This window comes from Schistocerca serialis, chromosome 5 (assembly GCF_023864345.2).
Source record: "Schistocerca serialis cubense isolate TAMUIC-IGC-003099 chromosome 5, iqSchSeri2.2, whole genome shotgun sequence".
NCBI lineage: Eukaryota > Metazoa > Arthropoda > Insecta > Orthoptera > Acrididae > Schistocerca > Schistocerca serialis.
In genome coordinates this window covers 28,139,914-28,165,876 of record NC_064642.1, presented here as the reverse complement: position 1 = coordinate 28,165,876, position 25,963 = coordinate 28,139,914, and the positions used below count along the sequence as shown (strand labels likewise).

The window sequence follows — 25,963 nt, the reverse complement described above, 5'->3', positions numbered from 1 at the left end:
GCACATCAGGTTGGTTGTAGGGAAAGTGAATGTTCAGCTTCACATTATTGGGAGAATTTGGGAAAGTGTAGCTAACCCATAAAGGAGATGTCATGTAGAACACATTCTGGAATACTGTTTGAGTGTTTGTGATTTCCACCAGCTCATATTAAAGGAAGACAATGAAGCAATTCAGCGGTGTGCTGGTAGATTTTTTACTGGAAGGTTTGATCAGCACACAAATATTATGGAGATGCTTTGTGAACTCAAATGGGAATCCCTGGCAGATGATGCTATTTTTGCAAGGGACTGTTGCGAAGATTTAGACAACTGGCATTTGAGGCCAACAGCAGAATGATTCTACTGCAGCCAACACACATTTTGCATAAGGCCCAAGAAGATAAGACTAGAGAGATCAGGGCTCATATGAAGACTTTTAGACAATCATGTTTCCCTCACTTTGTTTTGCAAGTGGAACAGGAAGGGAAGTAACTAGTAGTGGTACGAGGTGCCCTCTCCAATGCACCATACAGTGCCTCGCAGAACACGTATGTAGATGTAGATCATGAATGATGAAAAGAGGATCTCTACGGGTGCCTGATTGGAAAAGGGAGAACATGAAGGCTCATAGCTTACCAGGTAAAATTTTTCTAAGTACAGTTTATTATTATTGTACCATCTTGTGGTCAAAGTAGCAGTTTTCTAGGTCTATACATTTTGAAGCTTATTAAATACCTGCATGTTTTGAAATTTACCAAATACTACAGATTTCTTTTCTTTCCCTGTCACATTCAAATGCTAAAAATATATACAGTAGTTGTAAACACAGTGAAATTATGGCACCTTGATTTCCTTTGGGTGGAAAACAGAAGAAATTTTTGTTTAAAGTGGTATTTTTGAATCATTCAACAAGGAAGCCATCCAGTACTACAATTCAAGAGAAATAAAAAAAAGAAACAAAAATCAGTCTCTGTATGCCTCCACTGCAGTTTCTCAACTTTATGGTCTTTCATTCTCTGCTTAATTGGATCTTCAGGAAAGCGCCTTTGTCTCCCGTAACTCTTTTTTCTCAATAGTTTATCTCCTTGCTGTCATATGAATAGCAATTTTTTTAAAGAACATTTTAGTCATTTACTCGCCTTACAATAACTGCATCAACAATATAATACAGAAAACTTACCTGTCTCTATATGAATGGAATTTGACCATTCCAAGAACAGACCCCATAACAAAATGTAGTAGAATTGGGTCTAATAATATATACTGTGTAAGAGTGAGAATCCCAACATCTGTTGAAATAAAAAATACATGTAAGCATTATATGCACATACAATATTTGCTACATGCAGTGCACTAACTACAAGTCTACTGATATTTAACCACAATGTTAGTATATATTGTAGTACCTTGGTAACATTTTGAACAGCTTACTGTCCATCTACACTGATGGGAAAAAAATTGCAACACCAAGAACGAGTTGTGGGATATAAACAGAAGTTGGTAGGTGTGTTTCTACATCTGAAAGATAATATCTATTCAAACTTCCTATCAGCTGCATAAGAGTAGTGCTGGTAGCACCACTGTGAGGATGCATATAACATTACCTTTAAATACATGCTGTAGCAGTCATGGGTATTAGTTACCTTTATGACTGGACATCATGGGTTGATGTCAGTCAAGAAGGCTTTTAAAGTGACAAATATGCCATTATCAACACCACTCAACACTTTGAGTGAGGTCACGAAATAGGGCTACGAGAAGCTGGGTGCTCTTTCTGCGATACTGCAGAGAGACTTGACAAGAATGCAGCCACTGGAAATGATTGCTGGCAGCAATAGTCATGAGGCAGTATGCTCACAAGAAGATCGGGCTCTAGATGACGATGTGGCACTACCATAAGGGATAACCATTGTGTTTGGTGTATGCCTCTGGTGCATTGTACCGCATCTGCAGCAGCAATTTGAATAGCAGTTGGCACTCCAGTGACACAACAACAAACTGTTACAAATTGGCCACTTCAAGGACAGCTCTGAGCCAGACGACCTGTAGTGCTCATTCTATTGACCACCAATTTGCGACTCCAATGGTGTCAAGTGAGAGATCATTGGATGGCAGGGTGGAGGTCTGTTGTGTTCCCTGATGAAAGCTGGTTCTGACTCAGTTCCAGTAATGGCTGTGTGCTGGTTAGGAGGAGACCAGTTGAGGGCCAGAAACCAACCTGGCTGCATGCTTAACACACTGGACCTACACCAGGAGTTTTGGCCTAGGGTGCAATTTCGTACGACAGCAGGTGCACTTTCATGGTTATTCCACACACCTTGACTGCAAATTTGTACATAAATCTGATGATTTGAACTGTTTTGTGACATTCATGAACAGTATTCCAGGGGGTGTTTTCCAACAGGATAACGCACACCCATATGCCAGTCTACAGAGTGTTGACATGTTGCTTTGGCCTGCTCGAGCACCAGATCTGTCTCCAGTCAACCAGATCTGACTCCAGTCAAGCATACATGGGACATCTTCAGACGACAATTCCAGCATCATCCACAAACAGCATTAACCGTCCATGTATTGACCAACCAAGTGCAACAGGCATGGAATTCCATGCCATAAACTGACATCCAGCACCTGTACAACATGATGTGTTCTCATTTGCAAGCTTGCATTCAACATTCTGGCAGTTACACCAGTTATCAGTGTACCAGAATTTCACATTTGCACTGGATTATCTCGCACATACATTAACCTGTGATCTTGCAACATTAGTGGCTTAACTATGTTATCTTGACAATTGTATTCTCACAATTTCATTACTCTACATTAATTATTTTTTTTTTTGTGTTGTGATATTTCTCCCATCAGCATATTGTCAAAAGTTATAGTTTGCTGCATTACATGAAAGTGTACTACTACTTACCATACAAAATAAAAGAGGCTGAAAAAGTTGCAGCCTTTAAGGAGTGTGTCAGTTCCCATACAATGATGAAGGCAAAGGGGACAATGCAGGCACCCAGGAATGTGCAAAACTGGAACACATGAAGATTGTGTTAATATATGAAAACTACAAAGTATCAATTTAGTAAATCAATTTATTCATGACCTTTGAAGTTATTCTGAATCTTCTATAAAAGAAAGTACCTTGGAAATGAAATTGTGATTGAAGACAAGCAGATCTTCGCCTGACTGTTTAGTAACACAAGAAATACAGAAAAAAATGTATTTAGCAAATAAAAAGAATAAAAATCTTTCTAACTTTAGTGACTACAACTCTATGAATATTGGATCGTAGCTGCTCCACCCTCAATTATTTTACCTGCTTGTATTATTGTTTTTCTGATCTCTCTCTCTTTTCATTATATAAGATAATCATGAAGTGACTGATACAATAAATAAATCAATGAAAAATCAAGGTTGGAATATAAAGTGTACATTAAGAAGGAACACTACTCACTAAATAGGAAACATAATGAGCAGCAGTCGTGCACATAGAAAAGTCAGTACACTGCTTAGCTTAGCTTTCAAAAAATGGCATTCTGTACATCTAACTCCTCTTACAAACACACACACACACACACACACACACACACACACACACACAGTCTACATTACCTTCAAACACTGCAGCCTGATTATTGTTTTCAGTAACTTGCAGATGTGTGGTCGAGAGATGGCAAGCACCTACACAGAGAGGCACGAAATATGGTAGTGGGATGCTAGACGAAATGTTGCAGAGAAGGAGTACAGAGGATTTTGAGCAGAAGGCTAAGCTAAAGATTGAAGTGATTGTTACACCTACACAATTACTCTGAAATTCACAATTAAGTGTCTTGGCAGAGGGTTCACCAAACCATCTTTAAGCTAATTCTCTACCATTCCATGCTCAAACAGCGCACAGGAAAAATGAACACATAAATCTCTCCATGCGAGCTCTGATTTCTCTTATTTTATTATGACGATCATTTCTCCCTAAGTTAGTGGGTGTCAACAAAATATTTTCAGACTATGTGGAGAAAGTTAGTGATTGAAATTTCACTTAACAGTCCTGCCAAAGTGAAAAAACGCCTTTGTATTAATGACTGCCACCCCAATTTGTGTATCATCACTGTGGCACTTTCTCCCCTATTTTGTGACAATACAAAACAAGCTGCTCTTCTTTGAACTTTTTCAATGTCTTGCATCAATCCTATCTGATGCGACTCCTACACTGCACAGCAACACTCCAGAAGAGGGTACATAAGCATAGTGTAAGCTGTCTCTTTAGTGGACCTGTTACATTTTCCAAGTGTTCTGTCAATAAATCACAGCCTTTGGTTTGCTGTCCCCACATCATTATCTATGTGATCATTCCAATTTAAGATAGTTGTAATTGTAATCCCTAGGTATTTAACTGAGTTTAAAGGCTTTAGAATTGCGTGATTGGTCATGTAATGAAATTTAGCAGATTCTTTTTAGTGCTCATGTGGATGGCTTCACACTTTTCATGACTTAGAGTCAACTGCCATACAGATATCTTGTCTATTTCATTTTGCAATTCATTCTGGTCATATGATGACTTTACATGATGGTAAATGACATTATCATCTGAAAACAAACTGAGAGGACTGCTCAGATTGTCTCCTAAATCTAGGTGGCACATAGATCATGAACTACAGACCTACAATACTTCCTTGTGGAATGCCAGATGTTACGTCAGTTTTACTTGATGACTTTCCATCAGTTATCATGGACTGTGACCTCTCTGACAGGAAATCATGAATCCAATCATACAACTGAGACATGCAATTCGATTAGCAGTTGCTGATGAGGAACAGTGTCAAAAACTGTCTGGAAATCTCAAAATATGGAATCAATTTGGCATCCCCTGTCAATAGCACTCATTACATTCAGAGTAAAGAGCTAGTTGTGTTTCACAAAAATGATATTTTCTGAATCCGTGTAGGCTATTTGTCAATAAATCATTTTCTTTGAGATGATTCATCATGTTCGAGCACAGTACATGTTCCAACATCCTATTGCAAATTATTAGTGGGGTCTGTAATCAGCACATTACTTCTATTTGCTTTACTGGGCACTGGTGTGACTTGTGCAACTTTCCAGTCTTTGGGTACAGATAATTCTAAGAGCGAATGGTTGTATATGACTGCTAAGTACAGAGCTATTGTATCAGTATATTCTGAAAGGAACCTGACTGGTATACAGTCTGGACCAGAAACCTTGCCTTTGTTACAAATTTTAAGCTGCTTCACTAAACCGAGGATATCTACTTCAAAGTTACTCATGTTGGCAGTTGTTCTTAATTTCAATTCTGGTGTACTTACTTCGCCTTCTTACAATGGGTGAAGTGAGGTGGACTGCAAAATTAACAGAGGTGTGTCATGCTGAAGCAGGAGCAGAAGTGTGGAACTGGGTAGCAAAAGAAGGGGATGTGCAGATACAGGAGGATAATAGGGATTACCAAAAACTGATAAATAGTCTGTGCAGTCCAGTAAAGGATGCAAATGGAGGATCTAGCTTGCACATATTGTGAAACAGCTATTGAATTCAATCAAACTTTGTTGCAGGACATGCAGTGCCACTTGAGGTTGTTGACCAAGTAGCTACTTCACAACCTCTAGCCATCTGAATCCTGGAGCAATGCTGTGTGCTATATCAGCTAATTTCTGAAAACAAGCCTTTCTTATTCAAGAACATTCATTGAATTATAGCATGTCATATGTTTTACTTCATGTAGTAGACAAATGTTATAAATTTTGGCCTATAATTAATAGAACTGATCTTTTAGCTCTTTTCACGAACCAGGCTGTCTTGCTCTATTTTCCAGACATTTGGGGCAGCTTTGTGTGCAACAGTCTGACAATGAGTGTTAAATTAAGAAAGGAGCTGATTATGCAGTGGAATATATGTCTCAGTTTATTTGTTTTTGCAGTTTCAGTTATTTTTCAGTACTAACAAGCTGACATTATGTGGAAAAGTCATTCTTCAATTAGTGAGTTTACTATAGAGTCAAAGACAGAGCAACAAAGTTAAATACAGTTACAGATGATGCAGTTATTAGCAACAAAAACAACGGAGTTAGGATGAAATTGTAGCTGTAAAAGAATACACGTTTAGTATATTCCACTGAAACATAAGAAGCTTGGCAAATAAAAAGAATGAACCTCTAACATTGTTGTAAACCTATAGCATGAGCGCACATAATCAATGTTGTTGTTGTGGTCTTCAGTCCTGAGACTGGTTTGATGCAGCTCTCCATGCTACTCTATCCTGTGCAAGCTTTTTCATCTCCCAGTACCTACTGCAGCCTACATCCTTCTGAATCTGCTTAGTGTATTCATCTCTTGGTCTCCCTCTAAAATTTTTACCCTCCACGCTGCCCTCCAACACTAAATTGGTGATCCCTTAATGCCTCAGAACATGTCCTACCAACCGATCCCTTCTTCTGGTCAAGTTGTGCCACAAACTTCTCTTCTCCCCAATCCTATTCAATACTTCCTCATTAGTTATGTGATCTACCCATCTGATCTTCAGCATTCTTCTGTAGCACCACATTTCGAAAGCTTCTATTCTCTTCTTGTCCAAACTAGTTATCGTCCATGTTTCACTTCCATACATGGCTACACTCCATACGAATACTTTCAGAAATGACTTCCTAACACTTAAATAAATACTGGATGTTAACAAATTTCTCTTCTTCAGAAACGATTTCCTTGCCATTGCCAGCCTACATTTTATATCCTCTCTACTTCAACCATCATCAGTTATTTTGCTCCCCAAATAGCAAAACTCCTTTACTACTTTAAGTGCCTCATTTCCTAATCTAATTCCCTCAGCATCACCTGACTTAATTCGACTACATTCCATTATCCTTGTTTTGCTTTTGTTGATGTTCATCTTATATCCTCCTTTCAAGACACTGTCCATTCCATTCAACTGCTCTTCCAAGTCCTTTGCTGTCTCTGATAGAATTACAATGTCATCGGCGAACCTCAAAGTTTTTACTTCTTCTCCATGAATTTTAATACCTACTCCAAATTTTTCTTTTGTTTCCTTTACTGCTTGCTCAATATACAGATTGAACAACATCGGGGAGAGGCTACAACCCTGTCTTACTCCCTTCCCGACCACTGCTTCCCTTTCATGTCCCTCGACTCTTATAACTGCCATCTGGTTTCTGTACAAATTGTAAATAGCATTTCGCTCCCTGTATTTTACCCCTGCCACCTTTAGAATGTGAAAGAGAGTATTCCAGTCAACATTGTCAAAAGCTTTCTCTAAGTCTACAAATGCTAGAAACGTAGGTTTGCCTTTCCTTAATCTTTCTTCTAAGATAAGTCGTAAGGTCAGTATTGCCTCACGTGTTCCAATGTTTCTACAGAATCCAAACTGATCTCCCCCGAGGTTGGCTTCTACTAGTTTTTCCATTCGTCTGTAAAGAATTCGTGTTAGTATTTTGCAGCTGTGACTTATTAAACTGATAATTTGGTAATTTTCACATCTGTCAACACCTGCTTTCTTTGGGATTGGAATTATTATATTCTTCTTGAAGTCTGAGGGTATTTCGCCTGTTTCATACATCTTGCTCACCAGATGCTAGAGTTTTGTCAGGACTGGCTCTCCCAAGGCCGTCAGTAGTTCTAATGGAATGTTGTCTACTCCGGGGGCCTTGTTTCGACTCAGGTCTTTCAGTGCTCTGTCAAACTGTTCACGCAGTATCTTATCTCCCATTTCATCTTCATCTACATCCTCTTCCATTTCCATAATATTGTCCTCAAGTACATCGCCCTTGTATAGACCCTCTATATACTCCTTCCACCTTTCTGCTTTCCCTTCTTTGCATAGAACTGGGTTTCCATCCGAGCTCTTGATATTCATACAAGTCGTTCTCTTATCTCCAAAGGTCTCTTTAATTTTCCTGTAGGCAGTATCTATCTTACCCCTAGTGAGATAGGCCTCTACATCCTTACATTTGTCCTCTAGCCATCCCTGCTTAGCCATTTTGCACTTCCTGTCGATCTCATTTTTGAGACGTTTGTATTCCTTTTTGCCTGCTTCATTTACTGCATTTTTATATTTTCTCCTTTCATCAATTAAATTCAATATTTCTTCTGTTACCCAAGGATTTCTACTAGCCCTCGTCTTTTTACCTACTTGATCCTCTGCTGCCTTCGCTACTTCATCCCTCAAAGTTACCCATTCTTCTTCTACTGTATTTCTTTCCCCCATTCCTGTCAATTGTTCCCTTATGCTCTCCTTGAAACTCTGTACAACCTCTGGTTCTTTCAGTTTATCCAGGTCCCATCTCCTTAAATTCCCACCTTTTTGCAGTTTCTTCAGTTTTAATCTACAGGTCATAACCAATAGATTGTGGTCAGAGTCCACATCTGCCCCTGGAAATGTCTTACAATTTAATACCTGGTTCCTAAATCTCTGTCTTACCATTATATAATCTATCTGATACCTTTTAGTATCTCCAGGGTTCTTCCATGTATACAACCTTCTTTCATGATTCTTAAACCAAGTGTTAGTTACGATTATGTTGTGCTCTGTGCAAACTTCTACCAGGCGGCTTCCTCTTTCATTTCTTAGCCCCAATCCATATTCACCTACTATGTTTCCTTCTCTCCCTTTTCCTACACTCGAATTCCAGTCACCCATGACTATTAAATTTTCGTCTCCCTTCACAATCTGAATAATTTCTTTTATTTCATCATACATTTCTTCAATTTCTTCGTCATCTGCAGAGCCAGTTGACATATAAACTTGTACTACTGTAGTAGGTGTGGGCTTCGTATCTATCTTGGCCACAATAATGCGTTCACTATGCTGTTTGTAATAGCTTACCCGCATTCCAATTTTCCTATTCATTATTAAACCTACTCCTGCATTACCCCTATTTGATTTTGTGTTTATAACCCTGTAGTCACCTGACCAGAAGTCTTGTTCCTCCTTCCACTGAACTTCACTAATTCCCACTATATCTAACTTCAACCTATTCATTTCCCTTTTTAAATTTTCTAACCTACCTGCCCGATTAAGGGATCTGACATTCCACGCTCCGATCCGTAGAACGCCAGTTTTCTTTCTCCTGATAACGACATCCTCTTGAGTAGTTCCCGCCCGGAGATCTGAATGGGGGACTATTTTACCTCCGGAATATTTTACCCAAGAGGACACCATTATCATTTAATCATACAGTAAAGCTGCATGCCCTCGGGAAAAATTACGGCTGTAGTTTCCCCTTGCTTTCAGCCGTTCGCAGTACCAGCACAGCAAGGCCGTTTTGGTTATTGTTAGAAGGCCAGATCAGTCAATCATCCAGACTGTTGCCCTTGCAACTACTGAAAAGGCTGCTGCCCCTCTTCAGGAACCACACGTTTGTCTGGCCTCTCAACAGATACCCCTCCGTTGTGGTTGCACCTACGTTACGGCTATCTGTATCGCTGAGGCACGCAAGCCTCCCCGCCAACGGCAAGGTCCATGGTTCATGGGGGGACATAATCAAATAGTGCATGATAAAATTGGCTTCACGCCTGGCCTAGAGAGGTCACTTCACAACCTGGACAGACGGTGTAGCAGGCACTGAGCCGTGTCCACAACATTCCAATATAAGCCTGACATGCCGGATCCTCCTCTCACTTATGTTTAGTAGCTCACTGTATGCTCACCTATGAGATTATATATGTTCTATAGTTATGAGACTCTGTGCTGTTCTACATTTCATTCAGTGCTATTTTGAATCTGTTCATGTGGAAGCAGAAAAAAAAAACCTTGGCTGGTGTTACTTCTGAAATTGTGTCTGCATGAAGACACAACAAATATCAAATAGACAGCTGGGAAAGTGTTACTGGATATTAGCAGATTTGTTATGCTTATCAATACATCACTAGTCCACCCCTGGTCGCTGAGTGGTCAGTGCGATGGAATGTCATACCTAACAGCCCGGGTTCGATTCCTGGCGGAGTCAGAGATTTTCTCCACTCAGGCACTGGGTGTTGTGATGTCCTAATCATCATCATTTTATCCCCATCAACACACAAGTTGCTGAAGTGGTGTCAACCCGAAAGACTTGCGCCAGGCGAACAGTCTACCTGATGGGAGGCCCTAGCCACACGGCATTTACATTTTTACAATACATCACTTTGAGATCATTACAATTATATATGTACAATTAGATGAATATAGACTAATATCTTATTGTCAGAGTGGTGATAGAAATGGGGAAACAGTTACATCCACAAAAACTGATGGCAAATTCAGAGCCATGGTGGTTAGTGAAGAAATAGTGGTTAGTGAACAAAAGTCTCCCAGAATGGTATTATTGTCAAGGACTTCAGGAAATTCAAGGATGACTGAGCTAGTTGTGGTCATCAACATCATGAACCTTACAAGTGATTGATCTACTCACTATATTTTTCAAACTGATTTATTTGTCCAGGGTTATGAGGCAATAGAACAAAGAATTACAAACATAAAAAAAATGACAGCATTGTCATAGCAAGCTGTGGCATGGTGAATTTATACAACTGCAATCATTGGGTGGTTTAGTTAAGTTTAAGACTTGATTAAAGAACCATCTGTCATTTAACTCCGTGTACTTCATTGTCCAGTATCTTCATAGAACTTATAAAATTAATATATTAGGTTACAATATAGCAAGCATATTTTGTTGCTGGGTCTTCAGTCTGAAGACTGGTTTGGTGCTGCTGCTTACTGTAGTCAGCCATTACAGTTTTTACCCCCCTTCTACCACATACACACATACACAAAAACCTCAATTTCTTCTTACAGTCAATCTGTGCTATAAATTTCTATTATCCCCATTTCGATTCAGTACCATCTCACTAACAGTCTGATTTACCCATTAAATCTTCATTATTTTTTTGTAGCACCACATTCCAAAAGCTTCTTTCCTCTTCCTGTCTGAACTGTTTGTCATTCGCATTTCACTTTTGTACAAGGTTCCACTCTAGACAAATAACTCATGTACACCATTGGCTTTTTTCCACTTCCAGAGACAGCTCGCAGTAGGTCCATAGTATATGATTCATGTAACATAAAAAGTTTACAGATATCCATAAGAATTCCATGAATGGCTGCTTCATGACCCTAATGGACAGAGCCAAGTGCAACTGTGAAGTCTGTGACAATCACTTCATATTTTTTCAGGGTGATGACAGTACCGTGACAATTACGTCCTAACAGTGTGTCACATTATAAATGAGTTATTCTTTAGTTAGCTAAAAGGATGATAATATGGCAGAATGAATTGGTGACTTCAGCGCAATGTGGTGCACTATATACACAGTTCATGTCACTATTCTGGTATCCTGGGAGGCAGTGATACCAACTGTGTACCAAATACGACTGTAGAACCATATTTGTTAAGAAGATGATCTTGAAGCACGTGAACCTGTAGAATAGACACGTACACTACCATACAGCTCCAGTATACATTATGCAGGTCATATTATGGCCTCTTACTCAAGTTTCTATTAAACTACTATCTTACATTTATGGATATCACAAATACATTTTACCCAGATTTGGGGCACATGCTACCAGGACTCCACATCATAAAGCATGTGAAACTATCCTAAACAGAATCAAACAATGGAATGTCCAGAATGGAATAAAACAATATTATGAAAATGATAGGTTGCTACTCACTGTATAAAGGAGACGCTGATTCACAGGCAGGCACAACGGAAAGACTGCTATATATTTTAGCTTTTGGCCAAAAGTTCCTCTTCCAATGTAGAAAACTCTCTCTCTCTCTCTCTCTCTCTCTCTCTCTCTCTCTCTCTCTCTCACACACACACACACACACACACACACACACACACACAAGCACAAGTCACACACACGACCACTGTCTCTGGCTGCTGTGGGTTCTAATAACTGCCCTCATGAATGTATACAGTAATAAATTTTACATTAATAATTATGCATTAAAAACAGCAGTCAAGTAATAGGTTCTGTAGATCCTGGTAGGCCTCTCATTGGCATAGTTCATTATACTACTTTGTGCTAGTATATTTAGAACTATTGTGGAACTTACTTAATCTAGTATATTCTAAACTTGCATTATTTCTGTTCCTTGTTACAGAATTATGGACAGAACTTATGCAAGTTAAAGTCTTGGGCTGCTCTTTATTGAGAGAACAAACAAACAAAGACCAGAGTATGCATGGTCAATTTTAGTTCTTTGAAATGTGGCCAGCACGATTCTCTGTTTGGGTTGCATGTAATTGTTCTCAGTGCTTTCTTTGCTGCATAAAAACTATTTTGGCACCAGAGGCATTGTCTCACAGGACATCCCGATAAGTTCAGCGAGACTGGCTGGCTGGTTGATTGATTGATTTGGGAGAGGGGACTAAACAGCGAGGTCACCGGTCCCATCGAATTATGGAAGGATGCGGAAGGAACACACACACACACACACACACACACACACACACACACACACACACAAAAATACTTTTCCAGCCCTGGTTCCCAGAGAGCTCAACACGGGCACTAGAAATACAAAGGTCCTAGTTCAGATTGCAGCTAGAAGAACAGATTTGATTTCTTATTTAATTTCTCCCCCCATGAACCATGGACCTCGCCGTTGGTGGGGAGGCTTGCGTGCCTCAGCGATACAGATGGCCGTACCGTAGGTGCAACCACAACGGAGGGGTATCTGTTGAGAGGCCAGACAAACGTGTGGTTCCTGAAGAGGGGCAGCAGCCTTTTCAGTAGTTGCAGGGGCAACAGTCTGGATGATTGACTGATCTGGCCTTGTAACATTAACCAAAACGGCCTTGCTGTGCTGGTACTGCGAACGGCTGAAAGCAAGGGGAAACTACGGCCGTAATTTTTCCCGAGGACATGCAGCTTTACTGTATGGATAAATGATGATGGCGTCCTCTTGGGTAAAATATTCTGGAGGTAAAATAGTCCCCCATTCGGATCTCCGGGCGGGGACTACTCAAGAGGACGTCGTTATCAGGAGAAAGAAAACTGGTGTTCTACGGATTGGAGCGTGGAATGTCAAATCCCTTAATCAGGCAGGTAGGTTAGAAAATTTAAAAAGGGAAATGGATAGGTTAAAGTTAGATATAGTGGGAATTAGTGAAGTTCGGTGGCAGGAGGAACAAGACTTTTGGTCAGGTGATTACAGGGTTATTAATACAAAATCAAATAGGGGTAATGCAGGAGTAGGTTTAATAATGAATAAAAAAATAGGAGTGCGGGTAAGCTACTACAAACAGCATAGTGAACGCATTATTGTGGCCAAGATAGACACAAAGCCCATGCCTACTACAGTAGTACAAGTTTATATGCCAACTAGCTCTGCAGATGATGAAGAAATTGGTGAAATGTATGACGAGATAAAAGAAATTATTCAGGTAATGAAGGGAGACGAAAATTTAATAGTCATGGGTGACTGGAATTCGTCAGTAGGAAAAGGGAGAGAAGGAAACATAGTAGGTGAATATGGATTGGGGGGAAGAAATGAAAGAGGAAGCCGCCTTGTAGAATTTTGCACAGACCATAACTTAATCATAGCTAACACTTGGTTCAAGAATCATAAAAGAAGGTTGTATACCTGGAAGAATCCTGGAGATACTAAAAGGTATCAGATAGATTATATAATGGTAAGAGAGAGATTTAGGAACCAGGTTTTAAATTGTAAGACATTTCCAGGGGCAGATGTGGATTCTGACCACAATCTATTGGTTATGAACTGCATATTGAAACTGAAGAAACTGCAAAAAGGTGGGAATTTAAGGAGATGGGACCTGGATAAACTGAAAGAACCAGAGGTTGTACAGAGTTTGAGGGAGAGCATAAGGGAACAATTGACAGGAATGGGGGAAAGAAATACAGTAGAAGAAGAATGGGTAGCTCTGAGGGATGAAGTAGTGAAGGCAGCAGACGATCAAATAGGTAAAAAGGCGAGGGCTAATGGAAATCCTTGGGTTACAGAAGAAATATTGAATTTAATTGATGAAAGGAGAAAATATAAAAATGCAGTAAATGAAGCAAGCAAAAAGGAATACAAACGTCTCAAAAATGAGATCGACAGGAAGTGCAAAATGGCTAAGCAGGGATGGCTAGAGGACAAATGTAAGGATGTAGAGGCTTGTCTCACTAGGGGTAAGATAGATACTGCCTGCAGGAAAATTAAAGAGACCTTTGGAGAGAAGAGAACCACTTGTATGAATATCAAGAGCTCAGATGGCAACCCAGTTCTAAGCAAAGAAGGGAAGGCAGAAAGGTGGAAGGAGTATATAGAGGGTTTATACAAGGGCGATGTACTTGAGGACAATATTATGGAAATGAAAGAGGATGTAGATGAAGATGAAATGGGAGATAAGATACTGCGTGAAGAGTTTGACAGAGCACTGAAAGACCTGAGTCGAAACAAGGCCCCAGGAATAGACAACATTCCATTAGAACTACTGATGGCCTTGGGAGAGCCAGTCCTGACAAAACTCTACCATCTGGTGAGCAAGATGTATGAGACAGGCGAAATACCCTCAGACTTCAAGAAGAATATAATAATTCCAATCACAAAGAAAGCAGGTGTTGACAGATATGAAAATTACTGAACTATCAGTTTAATAAGTCACAGCTGCAAAATACTAACGCAAATTCTTTACAGACGAATGGAAAAACTGGTAGAAGCGGACCTCGGGGAAGATCAGTTTGGATTCTGTAGAAATGTTGGAACACGTGAGGAAATACTAACCTTACGACTTATCTTAGAAGAAAGATTAAGAAAAGGCAAACCTACGCTTCTAGCATTTGTAGACTTAGAGAAAGCTTTTGACAATGTTAACTGGAATACTCTCTTTCAAATTCTGAAGGTGGCAGGGGTAAAATACAGGGAGCGAAAGGCTATTTACAATTTGTACAGAAACCAGATGGCAGTTATAAGAGTCGAGGGGCATGAAAGGGAAGCAGTGGTTGGGAAAGGAGTGAGACAGGGTTGTAGCCTGTCCCCGATGTTATTCAATCTGTATATTGAGCAAGCAGTAAAGGAAACAAAAGAAAAATTCGGAGTAGGTATTAAAATTCATGGAGAAGAAATAAAAACTTTGAGGTTTGCCGATGACATTGTAATTCTGTCAGAGACAGCAAAGGACTTGGACGAGTAGTTGAACGGAATGAACAGTGTCTTGAAAGGAGGATATAAGATGAACATCAACAAAAGCAAAACAAGGATAATGGAATGTAGTCAAATTAAATTGGGTGATGCTAAGGGAATTAGATTAGGAAATGAGACACTTAAAGTAGTAAAGGAGTTTTGCTATTTAGGGAGTAAAATAACTGATGATGGTCGAAGTAGAGAGGAAATAAAATGTAGACTGGCAATGGCAAGGAAATCGTTTCTGAAGAAGAGAAATTTGTTAACATCGAGTATAGATTTAAGTGTCAGGAAGTCGTTTCTGAAAGTATTTGTATGGAGTGTAGCCATGTATGGAAGTGAAACATGGACGATAACTAGTTTGGGCAAGAACAGAATAGAAGCTTTCGAAATGTGGTGCTACAGAAGAATGCTGAAGATAAGGTGGGTAGATCACGTAACTAATGAGGAGGTATTGAATAGGATTGGGGAGAAGAGAAGTTTGTGGCACAACTTGACTAGAAGAAGGGATCGGTCGGTAGGACATGTTTTGAGGCATCAAGGGGTCACAAATTTAGCATTGGAGGGCAGCGTGGAGGGTAAAAATCGTAGAGGGAGACCAAGAGATGAATACACTAAGCAGATTCAGAAGGATGTAGGTTGCAGTAGGTACTGGGAGATGGAGAAGCTTGCACAGGATAGAGTAGCATGGAGAGCTGCATCAAACCAGTCTCAGGACTGAAGACCAAAACAACAACAACAACATTTAATTTCTTAGAAAGTATTACCTTCACATGTGTTAGATTGAGTAAACCTGTAATAGCGTTATACATAAGGCATTCTCAAAATTCTTACATAACAAAATCAAATCTAGGTCAGACCCAAAATTGTACTCAGGAAACGCATCATAGTAACAAAATAATTTTATCTCAAATTTTGCACATAAAATACTCACCACACGCATTCCCGTGTAATTCACGTTTTCATATTTGTCACCAGGTTTCTCAAAGGGAAATGTTCCGTCATATCCAGTCAGATAGCCTGAGAGAGCAATTAACATCTGTAAAAACAAATTTATTACATTAGAAATGAAATGTATATTGATAAAATATTTTTATTTTCTATTGCATATTAGCAACAGTAAATTTTCCACCCCGGTAGCTGAATGGTCAGCGTGACAGACTGTCAATCCTCTGGGCCCGGGTTCGATTCCCGGCTGGGTCGGGAAATTTCCTCTGCCCAGGGACTGGGTGTTGTGCTGTCCTCATCATCGTCCTATCACCCTCATCGACTGCAGGTCGCCAAAGTGACATCAAATTGAAAGACCGGCACCAGGCGAATGGCCTGCTCGACAGGGGGCCCTAGCCATACGATTAAATAAATAAAAACAGTAAGTCGACCAGCACATGTACCAAAGATTTGCGCACTCGGACATCACAGTATGGTTCCTTGCTTACTAACAGCACAAAAAAGTCTGTAACAAAATTTGCTCCTCTGTCTATCTTTGGTAGAAAATGGATTGCAAAGAAAGGCAATTTGGCAACACTGTATCACATCTCACAAACATTCTCCATGCAGCATTGCATAGCAGTGTTGCCCAATTAGTGCAGGGGGTAGAGTTTTACATTAGGACAGTCAAGTACAAGGGTTCAATTCCGTGTCAAGGTGTAACTTTCTTTTATTTTCTAATTTTCCCTCTCATCTTTGGGTCTGAGTGACCCATTTTTTAACTTTTCCCAACCTATCCATCATTCTGCCCCAAGGAACTAATAGTTTCAAAAGCTTGAATAGTGTTATCATTTTACTTTTATACATTGCTCCATAAAACATAAGTATGAGATAGATAAAGTACCATATTAACAACTCAATGGAAATGAATGAAAGTGAGCGAACATGTTGCCAGAGGTCTCCCAGTCATGCATAAACAGTTGTACATCACATGGTGCGAGATCGGTGTGCCTATAGTGCCAAATGGGACTGACCCCACAACACCAGGCAGTTCAAGAAATGGGAAGTCAGTGTGTGTCAATCAGTGAGCAGTTGCAGAGTTCTTCATTATAACATGGTCTGGAGACAATATCTGGATGACTTCACACAGAGAAGAATCATTATGAGATTGGAAGAAAGGTTAAATGTGACTTGTGTAGCCCAGGTGTTTGGTATTGCTCAGAGCATTTTTTCATGTGCATTGGGTGCATTCCAAATCACAGGCACTGCTGCCTGAAGGAAGGGAGGTGATCGACTAATGTCAAACAGCAGATGACCACTACACTGTGCAACAAGCAAGAAGCCACCCCACATGAAGCAGCAGGTGCAACTGCAACCACGTTTAACAGTACTGCAAAGCACACAATCTCAAGCTCTACAGTGGCACGGTGACAATATGGTGGTCTCTTTGCCCAATGATAGTACCTTGCATTTTGTCGACACCCACATACTGGAGGCACCATTCTCAATAGTGCCAAGAACATAGGTACTGAACTGAGGTGTGAGATCACGTGCTCCTCTCAGATGAGAGCATATTCAGTCTGAGTAGTGATTCTGGATGTACCGGTATGCTCACCTGTCAGTGTTACTGTGCATTGCACTACTTCCCCATGTGCATCTCTTCAGGGGTGCATTCAACACTGATTTCATTTTTACAGACCACAAAGCACGACAGCATTGTACAGTGTAGGTGGAGCAATTTTTGGAACAAGAGGATACTTGGCAAATGGACAGGTCTGCTCATTTCCTTTGAGCACCTGTGGAATGCATTGGAGAGATATATGGTAGCTTGTTCCCACGCACCAATAACCATTCAGCAGTTGTCCATCACGCTGGCGGAGCCTTACCAGCCTAATGGCCAGCATGGGAACCCATTGCAGAACATGCATTGCCATCTGTGATGATCACATATCTTATAGAGATCTGCATCCACCTTTTTTAATGTCCAGGGGACTATCATAAACCATAATGACTTTAGTGTAATAATTATTTTCTTTGAATAAAAGTGCCATTTCTTTTCATCTCATTGTGTATTTCTTTCAGTTAGCTTCTCTACTACACTCTTGTAGCTTTTTCTAGACAGGACCCAAGTTTCACCAAGTTTTGTTAATTGACAGCAACACATCATGCAAAAGTGCCTTTCATCCTTATCTTTTGCACCCCAGTGTGTCTGTTGACAGTACTAAACATTCCGTCTCCTGAAAGTAAGGATGGCCAAAAATTATGTCTAATAATTTATTTTTTCGACTGAATTGAGAGAAATTCAATGGCTCACATATTATCCAAGTATTCCCACTGGGCCTTAAGTCTCTGCCTAGTTGTATCTCTGCTGCCTTCACTATGCCATTTCTCACAACTACTCAGTCATCTTCTATAGTGTCCTTTGTCCTGTTTCAGTCAATAGATGCCTAATGCTCCATCTGAAACTCTCAACAACCTTTGGCTCTTTCAACTTATTCACATCTCATCCTCTTAATTTTCTATCTTTTTGTAATTTCTTCTGTTTTGTGTTTCTACAACTCATTACCAATAAATTATGATCAGAGTCCACGTTCACCACTGGAAATGTTTTGTAGTTGAAAACCTGGTTTCGAAATCTCTGTCTTATCATTATGTAAACCACCTGATCCTGGTGTCTCCAGGTCTCTTTTACATATTATACAACCTTCTTTAATGATTTTTGAATCAAGTGTTAGCAATGATTAAATTGTGCTCTGTGCAGAATTCTACCAGGCACATAATCCTTTCATTCCTTCCCCCAGTCCATATTCTCCTAATATTTTCTCTTCTCTTCCTTTTCTGACTCTCAGATTCCACTTGTTCATCACAATTAAAATTCTGCCTCCCGTAATGAACTGAATGATTTATCTCAACAAACGCTTAAACACTTTTTTTTCAATGTCTTCATCTTCTTTGGAGATAGAAGGACATACACTTGTATTACTTTGGTGCATTTTGACTTTGAGCGTAACTCAGTTACAATAACACATTGAATAAATAAATAGAATATGGATGTTTTGCCATTAAACTGTTTACGTGCCTACAAAAAGACATAATTCCTTACAACAATTCATTCTATATGCAATATTAACAAATATCACTCATTCCACTTACGCATGTCCCTTCCCTATGTGTTTTGAACCACGGAGTCACATTATCTCTTGCCACAATCCAGAGGCACCCAACATCACTGCAAGCCAGTCTACAACCAGTTCTTCCCTTATTATCCAATACCACCCACGTCTTGAAAAATGTAACGCCATCCTTCATCAGAGATCCATCAACTGAATTTTGTCATGATCTGAAATCAGGATCTCTTACTCAAGACCCTCCTCTCTCCCCCCTCATCCTCTACCAAAATTTTTTGTCATCAGTTCAATCCACACGATGTCCTGATAGCGCCTTATGTCACTCATGCAGCAGCTGTTTCAGTACCCATACAGGGAAGCTCAATGATTGTGGTAACAACCAAAGCTTATATTCTTATTCAGCCACAAGAAATTTTTCTGAATAGGTTCTTCGGTTCTGACACATAAGCTGAGAATGAGGTTTGTTTTATCAGTCCTTTTGACTAATCCTATGCTCTTTGGGTGTAAGACATCCAACTTCTTATGTGACAGTTGATTTGGCTCAAAACCCTTAATCTAAACAAGAGCAAACCACACTTCTAAAATAGTAACAACTAACAATTACCAGCTGTCAGTCACACCCTCTCTCATCCACTGGATGCGATGAGAAGGAAAGACTCTTCTCATTTTGTCTAGTAAGTCTTCCCAGACGTGGGGCTCTGGGCAACATTTCCAAACTCTCCCCACTTCCCAGAACTCGAAAGTCCTTTCCCTTCATCCCTCTTCCTCCTCCTTCAACTGTATTGTCAGAACAAATAGCCACTGACTACGAAAACTTGCACATTTACTTAAGCTTTACATGTTTTCTCCTGCTGCTGCTTGGTGAGTAGATTTTTGTATCCATCCAATTACATTATGTTTTCAAAAATTGATTCTTTTTGTTGATATATAATTGTATACAGTGATTCATACTTAACTATGTATGTCTTTTCAAAACACACACACTAACAATATTATTACACATTCTGAAATTCTTCTATGGAATATGAGTTATCAGGCAGATATGACTTCAGTTTGTGTTTGAAGTCTATTTTAATATCTACTGTGCTCTTTACTTAACTGTGTAGATGGTCAAATATTTTTGTGGTTGTATCCATAACTCCTTTCTGTGCCACACTAAGGGTGAATATGGAGAATAAAAGGAATTTATTCTTCCAGTATAATATTTATGAATGTTACTACTGTCTTCAAAGTATTATCAATTGTTGACAACAAGGTTCTATAGTTCTTCATTGCTAGAACTGAAAGTGGTACCCTCTTCCCCATTGCTTTTTGGTATTCTTGAAAACCTCGCTCTGAACTCTAAGAAAATGCTATGACTTGAAGGTACTATACTACAGACTGAGTGACCTCTTTCTGTAATATTTTGAGGACTTCATTATACCATAATCAAACAATGGAACATCCAGGATGAAATGTAACAATATTATGAACAGAATAGTTGCTACTCACCATATAGTGTAGATGCTGAAACACAGATAGGCACAACAAAAAGACTGTTAGAAAGTGAGCTTTCGGCCAACAAGACCTTTGTCAAATATAGACAAAAAACACATGCACACAAATGGCCACAGTCTGTGGCCACTGAAACCAGACTTAACATTAGATCATAAAACAGACAATGAACATGTAGGGTTTTTCTATGAATTCTTCTCACAGATTTCTATACTGCAGTGGCAGATGTAAAATGGTGGCTGGAGTTAAGAAACTATTGATCCCTTGTTATACTCTCGGATGATCTGTCAGATATTTGTTCTCAGATCTGACAACTATTTGTACTCCATATCACAAAGGCTGATAAGTCACTTAACATACCTATGAGTGAAAAATGTTTGGTGTGGCTGTGCAGTTGACTGAATGTTGTCTCTGTGAACAAACACAGAATACCAGTTGCACAGCACTCAATTAGGCTAGCTGACATTCCACCCCGGAGATGGCTACGTCAATGTCCATATCAAACCTGCAAACCACCAGCAACAACTCAATTTCAACAGCTGCCACCAGTTCCATACCAAGGAGTCCCTTTCATACAGCCTAGCTGCCCACGGTTATCGCATCTGCAGTGATGAGCAGTCTCTCTTGATAAATATCGAGGGTCTCACTGAGGCCTTCACAAACTGTAATTGTGCTTCCAACCTTGTACAAAAACAAATTCCCATACCTTATCTTTCCATGCACCCATCACCTTCCAAAGCCTCACAGCCCGGCCACAGAGGAGCATTCCTCTAATAACTCAGTACCACCCAGGACTGGAGCAACTGAATTTCATTCTCTGCCATGCTTTGACTACCTCCCATTGTGCCCTCAAATGAGAAATATCCTGCCCACTATCCTTCCCCCCCCCCCCCCCCTCCCACAGTGGTATTCTGCCATCCACCAAACCTACACAATATACTCATCCATCCATACACAACCCCTGCTCCCAACCACTTACCTCACGAATCATATCCCTGTAATAGACCTAGATGCAAGACCTGTCCCATACATCCTCCTACCATCACCTGCTCCAGCCCAGTCACAGACATCACCTAACCCATCAAAGGCAGGGCTACCTGTGAAACCAGTAATGTGATCTACAAGCTAAGCTGCAACCATCATGCTGCATTCTATGTGGGCATGACAACCAACAAGCTGTCTGCCCGCATGAATGGCCATGGACAAACTGTGGCCAAGAAACAAGTAGACCACCCTGTTGCTGACCACACCGCCCAACATGATATCCTTCATTTTAATGACGCCCAACATGATATCCTTCATTTTAATGACTGCTTCACAGCCTATGCCATGTGGATCCTTTCCACCAACACCAGTGCAGGTGGGAACTCTTCCTGCAATATATCCTGGGCTCCCGTACCTGCTGGCCTCAACCTTCCTTAGTCATTGTCCTTATCCATCTAGCCCCTTCCCTGTTCCCATTCCAGCACTACTCAGCCCTCTATTCCACCAAAACACCTAGTCTTTTTACTTCTCTCTTTTTCCACTACCCCCTTCCTTACCCCACCCTCCATATAACCTCCCGAATGCACCTTGTCTCTACACACTCCCAGCAGCACTTTACTGTCCCCCACCCCTACTCTGCATCCCTCCCCTTCCCCGCCCCAGCCTTCTACAACCCCCACCCAGTTGCCTCTCCCATCATGCACTGCTGTTGCAGCTGCTCGCAGTGTGGCTTCAACCGCCAGAGACTGCAGTCGTGTGTGTGTGTGTGTGTGTGTGTGTGTGTGTGTGTGTGTGTGTGTGTGTGTGTGTGTGTGTGTGTGTGTGTGTCTGTTGTCTATTTTTGACAAAGTCCTTGTCAGCTGAAAGCTTATTTTGTGACAGTCTTTTTGTTGTAACTATCTGTGACTCAGCATCTCTGCTATATGGTGAGTAGCAACTATCCTTTTCATAAGATTGTTACATTCCATCCTGGATTTTCCATTATTTAACACAGTACTTTTTCTTTCTGGCTCTGTCCTTAATGTACACTAGTAACAGAGACAAACTGGGAATAGTCACTGACATGTAGATCATATATTACCTTCCACTGATCAAAATGTATGGCAGTGAGACCAAATAGTGAGCTCAGTGGCCAATAAGGACGCTGTGGGGTAGTAAGTGCTTTTGACAGCTAGTGACAGCTGTGAGTTAAAAAAGAATGAGAGAGATAGGGACTGCCCCTCTGTTCCAAGGCCAAGCCTTCTTTGTGTGGCAGCCATAACATTATGCAATTGCATATGTAAAATTTTAATATTTTTATAATCATGTAAGCCCATGAACCATGGAAGTTGCCATTGGTGGGAAGGCTTGCGTGCCTCAGCGATAAAGATAGCAGTACTGTAGGTGCAACCAGAACGGAGGGGTTGAGAGGGCAGACAACTGTGTGGTTCCTGAAGAGGGGCAGCAGCCTTTTCAGTGGTTGCAGGGGCAACAGTCTAGATGATTGACTGATCTCTGCTTGTAACATCAACCAAACTGGCCTTGCTGTGCTGGTACTGTGAATGGCTGAAAGCAAGAGGAAACTACAGCCATAATTTTTCCCAAGAGCATGCAGCTTTACTGTATGGTTAAATGATGATGTCCTCTTGGTCAAAATATTATGGAGGTAAAATAGTCCCCCATTCGGATATCTGGGCAGAAATTACTCAGGAGGATGTCGTTATCAGGGGAAACAAAACTGGTGTTCTATGGATCGGAGCGTGGAATTTCCCTTAATCCAGCAGGTAGGTTAGAAAATTTAAAAAATGGAAATGGATACGTTAAAGTTAGATACAGTGGGAATTAGTGAAGTTCAGTGGCAGGAGGAACAATACTTCTGGTCAGGTGAATACAGGGTTATAAATGCAAAATCAAATTATGGTAATCCATGAGAAGTTTTAATAAGGAGTAAAAAAAATAGGAATGTGGATAAGCTACTATGAACAGCATAGTAAACACATTATTGTAGTCAAAATAGACATGAAGCCCACACCTACCACAGTAGCACAAGTTTGTATGCCAAATAGCTCTGCAGATGATGAAGAAGTTGAAGAAAAGTATGATGAAATTATTCAGATAGTTAAGAGAGATGAAAATTTAATAGTCATGGGGGACTGGAATACAATTGTAGGAAAAGGGAGAAGGAAACATAGTACGTGAATATGGACTGGGGGTAAGGAATGAAAGAGGAAGCCGCCTGGTAGAATTTTGCACAGAGCATAACTTAATCATAGCTAACACTTGGTTTAAGAATCATGAAAGAAGATTGTATACATGGAAGAGGCATGGAGACACTGGAAGGTTCCAGATAGATTATATAATGGTAAGACAGAGATTTAGGAATCAGATTTTAAATTGTAAGACAGTTACAGGGGGCAGATGTGGACTCTGACCACAATTTATTGGTTATGAACTGCAGATTAAAACTGAAGAAACTGTAAAAAAGGCAGGAATTTAAGGCGATGCGACCTGGACAAACTGAAAGAACCAGAGGTTGTAGAGAGTTTCAGAGAGATCATTAGGTAACTGTTGACAAGATCAGGGGAAAGAAATGCAGTAGAAGAAGAATGGGTAGCTTTGAGAGATGAAATAGTGAAGGCAGAAGGTAGGTAAAAAAATGAGAGCTAGCAGAAATCTTTGGGTAACAGAAGAGATACCGAATTTAATTGATGAAAGGAGAAAATATAAAAATGCTGCAAATGAAGCAGGTGAAAGGGAATACAAATGTCTCAAAAATGAGATCAACAGAAAGTGTAAAATGGCTAATCAGGGATGGCTAGAGGACAAATGAATCTCAAGAGCATAGATGGGAAACCAGTCCTAAGCAAGAAAGGGAAAGCAGAAAGGTGGAAAGAGTACATAGAGGATCTATACAATAGCAATGTACTTGAGGGCAATATTATGGAAATGGAAGAGGATGTAGATGAGGATGAAAGGAGAGGTATGATACTGCAAGAAGAATTTGAGAGAGCACTGAAAGACCTAAGTCAAAACAAGGCCCCAGGAGTAGACAACATTCCATCTGGTGAGCAAGATGTATGAAACTGGCAAAATGCCTTGCAACTTCTGTGAAAATTATCGAACTATCAGTTTAATAAGTGCAAAATACTAACATGAATCCTTTACAAACGAATGGAAAAAGTGGTAGAAGCTGACCTCTGGGATGGTCAGTTTGGATTCTGCAGAAATGTTCGAACACGCGAGGCAATGCTGACCCTACGACTCATCTTAGAAGATAGGTTAAGGAAAGGCAAACCTACATTTCTCACATTTGTAGACATAAAGAAATTTCACAATTTTGACTGGAATACTCTCATTCAAATTCTGAAGGTGGCAGGTGTAAAATATGGGAAGAAAAAGTCTATTTACAATTTGTACAGAAACCAGATGGCAGTTGCAAGGGTCGAGGGGCATGAAAGAGAAGCAGCGGTTGAGAAGAGAGTGAGACAGGGTTGTAGCTTATCCCCAATGTTATTCAATATTTATATTGAGCAAGCAATAAAGGAAACAAAAAAAAAAAAATTTAGTAAGAATTAAAATCCATGGAGAAGAAATAAAAACTTTGAGGTTTGCTGATGACATCGTAATTCTGTCTGAGACAGCAAAGGACCTGGAAGAGCAGCTGAATGCAATGGACAGTGCCTTGAATGGAGGATATAAGATGAACATCAACACAAACAAAACAAGGATAATGGGATGCAGTCAAATTAAATCAGGTGATGCTGAAGGAATTAGATTAGTAAATGAGACACTGAAAGTAGTAAATCAGTTTTGCTATTTGGGGAGAAAAATAACTGATGATGGTCAGAGAGAGACTATAAAATGTAGACTGGCAATGGCAAGGAAAGCGTTTCTGAAAAAGAGAAATTTGTTAACATCGAATATAGATTTAAGTGTCAGGAAGTCTTTTATGGATGTATTTGTATGGAGTGTAGCCATGTATGAAAGTGAAACACGGATGATAAACAGTGTAGACAAGAAGAGAATAGAAGCTTTTGAAATGTGGTGCTACAAAAGAATGCTGAAGATTAGGTGGATAGATCACGTAACTAATGAGGAGGTAATGAATAGATTTGGGGAGAAGAAGAAATTGTGGCACAATGTGTCTAGGAGAAGGGATCAGTTGGGAGGACACATTCTGAAGCATCAATGGATCACCAATTTAGTATTGGAGGCAAGTGTGGAGGGTAAAAATCACAGAGAGAGACCAAGAGATAAATACACTAAGCAGATTCAGAAGGATTGCAGTACTTATTCGGAGATGAAGAGGCTTGCTCAGGATAGAGAAGCATGG

The 25,963-nt window shown here is 40.1% G+C and overlaps 1 protein-coding gene across 4 annotated transcripts in view; it reads right to left on the bottom strand.

Annotated features, from left to right (window-relative positions):
* The window catches only part of LOC126480699 (protein O-mannosyl-transferase 2), a 195,894-nt gene that overhangs the window by 87,792 nt on the left and 82,139 nt on the right, over window positions 1-25,963 (bottom strand). For all 4 annotated transcript variants that reach the window (XM_050103940.1, XM_050103941.1, XM_050103942.1 and 1 more), the window contains 3 exons: window positions 16,053-16,157; window positions 2,900-3,008; window positions 1,160-1,268 (listed from right to left, as the gene is read on the bottom strand). In XM_050103940.1, the coding sequence (XP_049959897.1) occupies window positions 1,160-1,268; window positions 2,900-3,008; window positions 16,053-16,157 (323 nt within the window). The remainder of the gene's footprint in view (window positions 1-1,159; window positions 1,269-2,899; window positions 3,009-16,052; window positions 16,158-25,963) is intronic.